The following is a 9,874-nucleotide window of genomic DNA, read 5'->3' on the forward strand; positions in this document are numbered from 1 at the left end:
CCGGGCGTTAATTTACGTAAAAGGAAAAAAAATGGAGATAAGAGGTTTCTGCCTGACAACAACGACATGATGTCAGAGATCCACATGGGAGGAGCCATGCTGTTACTGGACCCTGTTTAATGTCAGACATAATATGGCCTGATTAGTAAGCCAAAAAAATCTACTAACTGGAACTTCAATGAAGCATGGACCAATAGCCCCCTCTAGTGTTGCAGACACAGAATAACTCCCAGGCAGAGGGTCTCAACTGATTGTGACTGCATGTGACCTGGTGACCTCTGTTGTGTGGGGGGGGGGACCTCTGTTGTGTGGGGGGGGGGGACCTCTGTTTAAGATCTGATGATCCTCTTCTGCAACTTTAAGATTGAAGTACTTAGGGAATTGTAGCGCAAGCCTCCTCAAAGGACCACTGATAATGATGATGATGATAGTCTTTAATACCTCTGTCCTCATATCACACAAATAGCAACAGTTGTGGTCTAAAATATTTAAAACAATTAAAACATTTTCTAAAAAATACTGAAAAAAACAACTACTGAATGCATGGTCTGCGACCACATGCAATACATTCACGGACCACCAGTTTAAACCCCCTTCCATAAGGGGCCGTGTAAGGCGTTGTAACCTGAGCACATGCAGCGTATGTTTTCACTGGGAGCGTCTTTACGCTGGAAACACCAGCAGCAACACGAGGCGTTGAGCCTCTATTTTGCCGACGTCTTACATCTGGCAGTTTATCTGGTCGCCCAGAGTTTACTCGTGTACAGAATATTGTATTGTGTTGGTGGTGGTGTGTATGTTGTAATGATTTGTGCGGTGTACGAATTATATTGTATTGTGCATATCGTCTCTGTTTTTTATTTATTTTGTAAGATATTTATTTGGCATTTTGTTCTGCCTTTATTGATAAATGACAGTAGACTGACAGGAAATGGGGGGAGAGAGAGAAGGGGAGTGACATGCAGCAAAGGTCGTCGGGATCGGGAGCCATTAGCAGCCTAGGTGCCCAGACTGTCCGGGACCACATTGTCTCTGAATTTTCTTTTCTTCATAAATGAACGCCCTACTTAATCATACTACAGCGTCACTGAGCATTTTGAGCCTGTAGATCTGCTACTTTTGACGCTTTTGAATTTGAATCCCGACAGAGACGATATGTACCCTTTCATTTAGAAGCAAAAGTTATACATACATTTTAAAAAAACAAAAATCCCATAACCAAACCCTTAAAGGTAGGGTAAGTGATTTGCAATTATTCAAATAATTGCAAAATGGGTCTGTGTTCTGATAGTGCTCGTTACTATAGAGTGTCCTGTCCATATAAAGAGTCTCCATGTCTCTCCAGTTCTTTATAAAACAGAAAATGCATTTTCGTTTCAGTTTCGTTTTCATTTCCAATTTTATCCAATCAGGATAGAGAACTCAATCAGGTTATAGATTAAACAAGTGAAATTGGAAGTGATGACACTATGAAATGAGCAGGCAAAATTAGAACTGGAACACTATAAAAATAAAGCTTAAAAATGGGTACTTTCTCCTGATTGGCTGAGATTTTGACACCTACCAGAAAATGAATTTTCTGTTTATTAAAGAGCTGGAGAAACGGGGAGACTCCTGTTACTGAACAAACACTCTATAGCAATGATTACTATCAGAATATAGTGCTTTAACCTTTAAAAAAAATACTTTTTGTTTTAACCCAAAAATATCACTTACCCTACCTTTAACTCTTTGGCCCCTCCCTTCCCTCCCATCCCCAGACTCTTGCTCGATGAGCACGGTGGTGTCGGAGGCCTTCGTGCGGTTCTTCGTAGAGATGGTGGGCCACTACTCGCTCTTCATGGGCGGAGGAGAGCGAGAGGACGAGTCGACCATCTCGCCGTCCTCCCTCGCCCCTTCCTCCTCCTCCTCCTCCTCCTCCTCCCCTTCCTGCTCGTTCCAGCGCGAGGCCTTCCGCAAGGCGGTGACCTCCAAGTCCCTGAGGAGGTTCCTGGAGGTGTTCATGGAGACCCAGATGTTCACCGGCTTCACCCAGGAGAGGGAGCTACGCAGGCAGGGACTCAGAGGTACGTGGCCATGGGAGGGCATCATGACACAGTGGGGGTCCTATAGAGCAGTGGTTCTCAAACCCTTTCATGTCAGAATGATATGTATTTGGCCGCGGACCCCCATCTCAAAATATGTTGTTCCAGGGACCCCCACAAGCAAAGATTTGAGTTAAAAAAGTTTGCTTTAAAAATATATATATTCAAAGATGTGCACACATTTTCACGATTTTTCAAAAATAGCAGATCTATAAGCTCATAGCGCGGCACAAGTGCCACGCTATGAGCTTGTAGATCTGCTATTTTTGACTAGTCAAAGTATACAATATGGATAAAGGGGTTAAAATGATTGTGACGCTTTATTAACACATTTTGCTGGGGACCCCCTGGTACCTCCCTAAGGACCTCTGGGGGTCCCCGGACCCCACTTTGAGAACCAGTGCTATAGAGCGTTTGTTCAGTAACAGGGTCTGTGTCTACAGCTCTTTGGTAAACAGAAAATACACTTTTTTTCTTCACAATTCAAAGCGTTGTGAGCTTGCAGACTAGACCTTGTAGATTAGACTTGTAGTCAGAGTTTTGCTACTTTTGTGTGACACTGTACGATGACCAAATAAGGGCATTGAAATATTTCAATATAAAAACATTGAAATATGGAGATACAAGGTTTCTTGTTGTTAACTAGTTGTACGAACTCTTTGTTTTATTATTGTATTGTTTTATTGGATCTTGTTTAGTCGATACACTTATTGTTTTAGTTCTTGCTCATTTGATTTAGCTATTTTGTCTCATCTGTTTAAGACAGTAGGTAGCTGATATATTGCACTTTTACCTTAGCGCTAGGTATACTCTTAGTTGCTTGTTTTAGCAGAGAATGCACTTAATGCTTCTGGTGATTAGTAGTTTCGTTCCCTACCTAAGTTGAATGCATACTGTAAGTCGCTTTGGATAAAAGCGTCTGCTAAATGACTGTAATGTAATGTAATGTAATGTAATGTAATGTAATGTTTCTGCCCGACAGCAACGATTCATGTATGTTCCTTGAACAGTGCAGTAGTTTTAGTAACCTGTGTATTGTATACCATGTGTGTTGTGTGCAGGTCTGTTTGAGGTGAGGGCACAGGAGTATCTGGACTCTTTACCTGGAAGTGAACAGCGAGGCGTCAACAAGTTCCTCAAGGGACTAGGTAAGGGTTATAACTAATTGATTCTCTGTCGCACAGCTTTGTCGCTGGCTGATAATATGATTTTCATCATATATCATTATGTTTATTATAATCCATTGAAGGCTCTCTAATCTCTAGTCAGTAGTTAGTAGATAGAATTGCATACAGCCTGTGTAGAATGGTCAATTAGAGAAACACATGTTAGACACAGGACATCATGAATATGTAATGTGTATAGGGCTGGGTTTACTGACCAGTACTATATAACCCTTGAACTTACTACTGTAGCTTACATTAGATAACAGCTACAAACATGCATGATTTGAAAACGCTCCCCAGGCCTGAATAAATGTTGTTAAAGTATTATTTGTGTTATTCCCTTTATTACACTTTTGTAGAACTTTTGTAGAACAACGACTGTTGTTTTGTAGAACAACGACTGTTAATCATCCTTACACTTGCCGACAAGTTTTGGGCAAGCAATGTATTTATTTATATGTTTATTTGACAGGGACGATACAAAACAAACTATGTATCAAGTTATGAAAACATGAAACCGTTGCATTGTATGTGGGTTTTCTAGGGCGAGGCTTATTTGCAATTGCCATTGGCTGATCCCCTTGTGGCGACTCTATTAGTGCTTGTCTATGTCACATAAGGACAGAGTACAGCTGGGGCGAGATCATTAATTACATTTAAAAATCTATTTGATGAATGTCAAAACTAAGCATGTTGTATTTCCTGAGAATTGTGCAATGGTGCCATTTCATTAGTTTTTTTTTTTTTTTTACAGCTGATTGTGAAGCCTGGCTCCAAACAACACAGTATAAGATTGAACTCGATCTTCTGTGAGGCTGTTTGCACATTTTAACTGTACCTTGACACCCATGCGTTTTCTTGTGTCCATTTTCAGGAAACAAGATGAAGTTCCTGTCCAAAAAATGACACTTTTGGCTAACGACCCCCAATCGTGCGATTAAAAAGCATGGGACGGATGGTAACCTGCAAGAAGAGAGGACTTACACTTGACCTGGACGTCCTAAAAAGTGGAGATGAAGGTGTGCGTGCGTGTGTGCCACATTGAGAGAGAAAACCCTTAAGAAAGGAACTGGAACTGAAGTGCTTGTGAGCAGGAAGGACTTTGGGTCAGTGTTAGGGGGATTAGCTCCTATGCAGCAGCGTTGCTAGTGGAGCGTTCTGGATGCATTCCATCAGGGGGTTGCGTGGGGTTTCATGCGACTAGGACCAAACAACTCCTCTCACATGGAACAAAGACGCCACAGAACCAACCGCGGTTTCTTCATCATGGCCTACACATGTTCTCTGGTCCTGCGCACTGAACTTCCCCAAGGCCCAGGTTGTTGCTTTGTGAGAGGAGCGTGCGTTTGTATAGTTTATGTCAGTCCCTTAAAGTGTACAGTACATTAATGTATAGCACGGTTAAGAGTCTGAACCTGGAAACCATGTTCTCTGTTTCTGTCACTGACTAAAATGACCCAGAATAATGGCTCGATGAGAACTTTCACTGAAGATGTTGCAATGCAGCCAAACAACAGGTTCCTTTTTTTGTACATTTACTCTTTAATACATTCCAAGTATTTTCCATAGAAACTGTAGTACAACTTCTTCTTCAACAGGAGGCTTTTTAAGTTAATTTATATACTTTTAGATACACTTAACCTCTTTTGTTTCCTCTTCCTCAAGTAAGCGCAAAGGAAATGTCTAGTTTGTAATAGGCTTTATTTAACAGAGTCTGGTTCAAACTTGTGTGTAGACCACTTTAGGTTTGTCGGGTATACGTACCACTGTGACACGTATGTGCATCTCCCTGACGTAAGAGGGAACGCCAAAAGTGAGGACATTGAAGAAATGAATGGATGAGTAGTAGACAGCCTTAACCACTTAAACCATTAAGACGTGGGACGCATCTGTGTCATTTTAGATTTGAGCAAAAAAAAAGCAATATTTTACACTTTGGCTATTCAAAAATAGCAGATATACAAGCTCATAGCGTGGCACCGAGTGCCGCGCTATGAGCTTGTAGATCTGCTATTTTTGAGAAATCGAGAAAATGTGTGCAAATCTTTGAATATATATATTTTTAAAGCGAACATTTGTAACTCAAATCTTTGCTTCTGGGGGTCCCTGGAACAAAATATTTTGAGATGGGGGTCCACGGCCAAATACATATACATGTCGGGGTCCTTGAAGTGAAAAAGTTTGAGCACCATACGTTTTTTCAATAAACTGTTTTAGAAGACATTTTGGAGAATCGGAAACTCAGGCCTTAATGGGTTAAACCCTATATGCTTTGTTAACTGGGGTCCCTCAGGGTTCTATCCTTGGCCCCCCTCATTTTTCCCCCCTACATAAAAAATTGCAGATCTGCAAGCTCACAACACATTGCATTGCGATGCTTTGTGAGCGTGTAGATCTGCTACTCATGCCTAATGTTTGCCTCATTATGTCATCATGCCCAGAATAGGGATGCTATGCTATAGGGCTGAAGTGGTTAACACAAAGAGCGTCGGTGTGAATACACCTTTCACTCTGTAAAGCCTCAGCTGCGCGCTGGTGTCGTGCTTGGTAAATAGCAGATATACAAGCTCACAACGCGTCACATTCGTGACGCGTTGTGAGCTTGTATATCTGCTATTTTACGGCATGCAACACCAGCGCGCAACTAAGTATAAATCAGGCTCGAGAGTTTTGGACCGAAGAATGGAGGCGCTGAATAATTGTAAGTATGTCAGGACCTATCATTATCAATGTGCTTCTAAAAGACACCACTAGTTTTTGCCTAAAACTTGATTGAGAATGCAATGAAACTGTATAAATAAAGTGATTTTGAATTAACCTGTGTCTTAATTATTGTGCTTTGACTATAGAATATTCCATGCTTTTGTTTTAGTCCAGTAAAAAAATGCAAAATGTGATACTTGGTCATAGGAGGGTCTTTGAGGTCAGCATTGTGCAATACCGTTCATATCCACTAGAATGCTCTGTGACATAGTTCATTCCATCCAACACAGGCCTGTATTGTCCACTATCACCTCAGCCTACAGGCTTCTGTAATGAATTGCACAACATGTCCTAAGTCCAGGAATATCATTATTGCTTTCTACGGCATCTATTGATAGATTGAGCAACTGTTGAATGCGTATAATTATGGAGAAATTAAATTGCCACCTGCCTGGCAGGTGGATCCGAGAACTTTCACCAATAATGTTGAATCTATAATAGATAGTCCACAGACAAAACCTTATGATTGTTGAACACCTGTTCAGTCAATGTGCTTAAAATTGACAACGTCATTGTCGGCCACTACCACGACTTTTTTCATTGATTTCATTGATTCACTTGGTTCATGGAGGCACATGTTATTCAGATGGTGTAATAATAATAAAACAATTAAATAACATAACATTCTAAATCATTTAAAGACTGGATTATGTGTAGGAAAATCATACACATTTAATATAATAATCATAAAATAATCATTGATGATCTTATTCTGTGTTTTAACACAAATCTACCCAAACAATATAAATAGGCTTACATACCTAGAAGTCAAGTTCAAGGCATACTGAATGATCTCCATATCTGTGGGAGGAGGAGGACACAAAACTGCATCTATTCTTAGCCCCATGCAGTACAAGGATGGTTTGTCTCTCAATATGTTTGTCCCTCCTTTCCTTCCAATGACAATCCAAGCACTTTCTCCCCCCCCCCCCCCCCCCCCCCCTCACCATGGCTGTGGTTCTTTTCCTTTTCGGTGGTGGGTGGGTCCGCCACCCCTCCTCTGTAAAGTAACTAAGTACATTACTGAAGTACTGTACTTAAGTATAATTTTGAGGTATTTTTTACTTTACCGGAGTATTTCCAATTTTCAGCACTTTTACTTCCACTACATCTCAAATATTAAACTTTTACTCCACTACAATTATTAGAAAACTTTAGTTAGTAGATACTTTGTTAATTTCGATTATTATTAAAAAACATACATTAACCACTTCAGTACATTTCGGCCATTTGAAAATAGCCGATCTACAAGCTCACAATGCCTCCCGATGCATGCATTGTGAGCTTGTAGATCTTCATTTTCAAAAGATTTTTATTTATTTCTTATACATTTGAAAACGTATGCAATGGGGACATTCTGCATACTGCATAATGAATGAGTATACTTTCTACTTTTGGTACTTTAAGTACATTTTGATACCAATACTTTTTGTACTTTTTTACCCAAGTACATTTTGAATACCAGATTATCACATGTAACAGAGTATTTCTACATTGCTGATACTTTTACTTGAGTAAAAAAAGATGTGAGTACTTTTTCCACCACTGTTCCGTGATTTCACTCTTTCTCTGTCTGTGGTTATTTTCCTTTTTGGAACACCCGGACACCCCCCCCCTGCCTTGGTCCCCCCCCCCCTGCCTTGGTCCCCCCACCCGCCCCCCCCCCCCCCGCAGCTCCCACCCCGCCCCCTCCCCGCCCCCTTCATGACGTGTTGACCGGTCAGACCTCTCTCTCTCTCTCTCTCTCTCTCTCTCTCTCATTCTTCAGGCTCTAATTCCTGGAATTCCAGCCTTTCAAACGCCTCGGTCAGAGAGAGAGGAGGTGACCACAGTGACCACAACAATACATAATAATAATAATAATAATAATAATACCAGATATTCTTACATTCATTATAGTTTATTATTCCACATTAAGGGGGTCCCAGAGCTGCAGCTTCTCAACAGGTAAGTTGTTGGACTTTTTTTTAAATTTATTTACACTATTATATGAAGTCATGTTCATTGTGAAAAGTTGTATGACTGTAACTTTTTAGTTTAAGAAAACCTATATGTTGTTCTTGTCGACATTTTATAACGCCGCTGTGGCGTTATAAAAAAAAACACATTTATTTACTCGCCAATTGGAGGTAAAATTCTTGGAATATCTGGCATTTTTTGGGGGGAAATTCCTACATTTTTTCCCTCTTTATTGATCAGCTGTTAATCAACTTCCTCCTGAAGCTCCAGCTGGGGAAGTTTCCCCCAAAATAATAACACGAGCTTCTTTATGACGAATAATAAGCTTTCATTCATTATTAAACCGACCTGCTTGTTTTAAAGAGACATTCAGCACAACATAACCACAGTGGTGGAAAAAGTACTCAAATTCTTTACTTAAGTAAAAGTATCAATACTGCAATATAAAAATACTCTGTTACAAGTAAAAATCCAAAATAAAAAAATTACTTGAGTAAAAGTACAAAAGTATTGGCATCAAAATGTACTTAAAGTACCAAAAGTAAAAGTACTAAATATTTGAAAATAGCCGATCTACAATTAAGCTCACAACGCGTCGCGATGCGACGCGTTGTGAGCTTGTAGATCTGCTATTTTCAAATAGCCTAGGTATAAAATAGGGCTAAAGTTGTTAATGTATGTTTCATAATATCATAGTTTATATCTGAAAAGTAACTAGTAACTAAAGTTTTCAAATAATTGTAGTGGAGTAAAAGTACAATATTTGCCTCTGAGATGTAGTGGAGTAGAAGTAAAAGTATTGGAAATTGGAAATACTCAAGTAAAGTACCAATACCTCAAAATTGTACTTAAGTACAGTACTTAAGTAAATGTACTTAGTTACTTTCCACCATGACCACATATCGTTCACCATTGTATTTTTAAAAAAATGGTCTGTGTGAATGAACTCTGCTATCCACTTAAGACTTTAGAACGATTTTTAAACCTATTTATGTTATGGTTTTATAGTTATAGTGCTCAGTCAGTGTGAATGTGTTTTTTGGTGACGTTTTCTTGCGTGTGTGTGCGACCTAGAAATGATTTCACACCGTTGTGAGGACTGTGAACTCTAAACTGTAAAAGACATCAGTCACTGTCAGCTCCAGGTTCACTGTCTGTAGATAGTCATTTAATGTTTCATGTTTAAAAATGGTTGTAATGGTACATTTTGGAGGCACTGTGGGCACAGTGGGCAGCATATCATATATATATATATATATATATATATATATATATATATATATATATATATATATATATATATATATATATATATATTATCATTAGGCTGTTGTTTTACCTTGAAAACAATTTAAGAGAGAACTGTCACTTAGTGTCTGACTGTCAAAACCAAACAAAACACTGATATGTTACAAATGAACTAATAATAGAATATCGTTGGTGTTGGTGCTTGTGATCCTGTACGCCTGAATGAACAGATATATAGTTAGAGTTATAGAGTTATAGAGTTATAGTTAGAGCAGAGTCAGGTAAAGTCAGGAAAGTGTGAGTGTGTGTGAGAGGGAGACCTGGAAGTTTTGCAAGTAATTCTTTGCATTTGTCTGTGTGTGTGTGTGTGTGTGTGTGTGTGTGTGTGTGTGTGTGTGTGTGTGTGTGTGTGTGTGTGTGTGTGTGTGTGTGTGTGTGTGTGTGTGTGTCTGTGTGTGTGTGTGTGTGTGTGTGTGTGTGTGTGTGTGTGTGTGTGTGTGTGTGTGTGTGTGTGTGTGTGTGTGTGTGTGTGCCACTGGATTGTGTCATTATTGGGTGTATGAAAAACATCTGGCTAAAATAAAAATCCAGACTGGATTAGTTTCTAGTCAAAACTGTCGGCCCTTTATCTGGGGTCTTGTGTGTTTGCCCCTA

At 39.6% G+C, this 9,874-nt stretch overlaps 1 protein-coding gene across 1 annotated transcript in view; it reads left to right on the top strand.

Moving 5' to 3' along the window:
• Positions 1 to 5,792, top strand: part of LOC308092553 (DENN domain-containing protein 2A) — a 90,033-nt gene extending 84,241 nt beyond the window's left edge. The window contains 3 exon segments of the mRNA XM_080438510.1: positions 1,761 to 2,066; positions 3,146 to 3,232; positions 4,125 to 5,792. Coding sequence (XP_080294636.1) covers positions 1,761 to 2,066; positions 3,146 to 3,232; positions 4,125 to 4,156 — 425 coding nt within the window. The 3' untranslated portion in view covers positions 4,157 to 5,792.
• The last annotated feature ends 4,082 nt before the right edge of the window (positions 5,793 to 9,874 follow it).

The sequence above is a fragment of the Gymnoscopelus braueri genome (genome assembly GCF_963280865.1).
Source record: "Gymnoscopelus braueri genome assembly, chromosome: 9".
In the NCBI taxonomy this organism is placed as follows: domain Eukaryota; kingdom Metazoa; phylum Chordata; class Actinopteri; order Myctophiformes; family Myctophidae; genus Gymnoscopelus; species Gymnoscopelus braueri.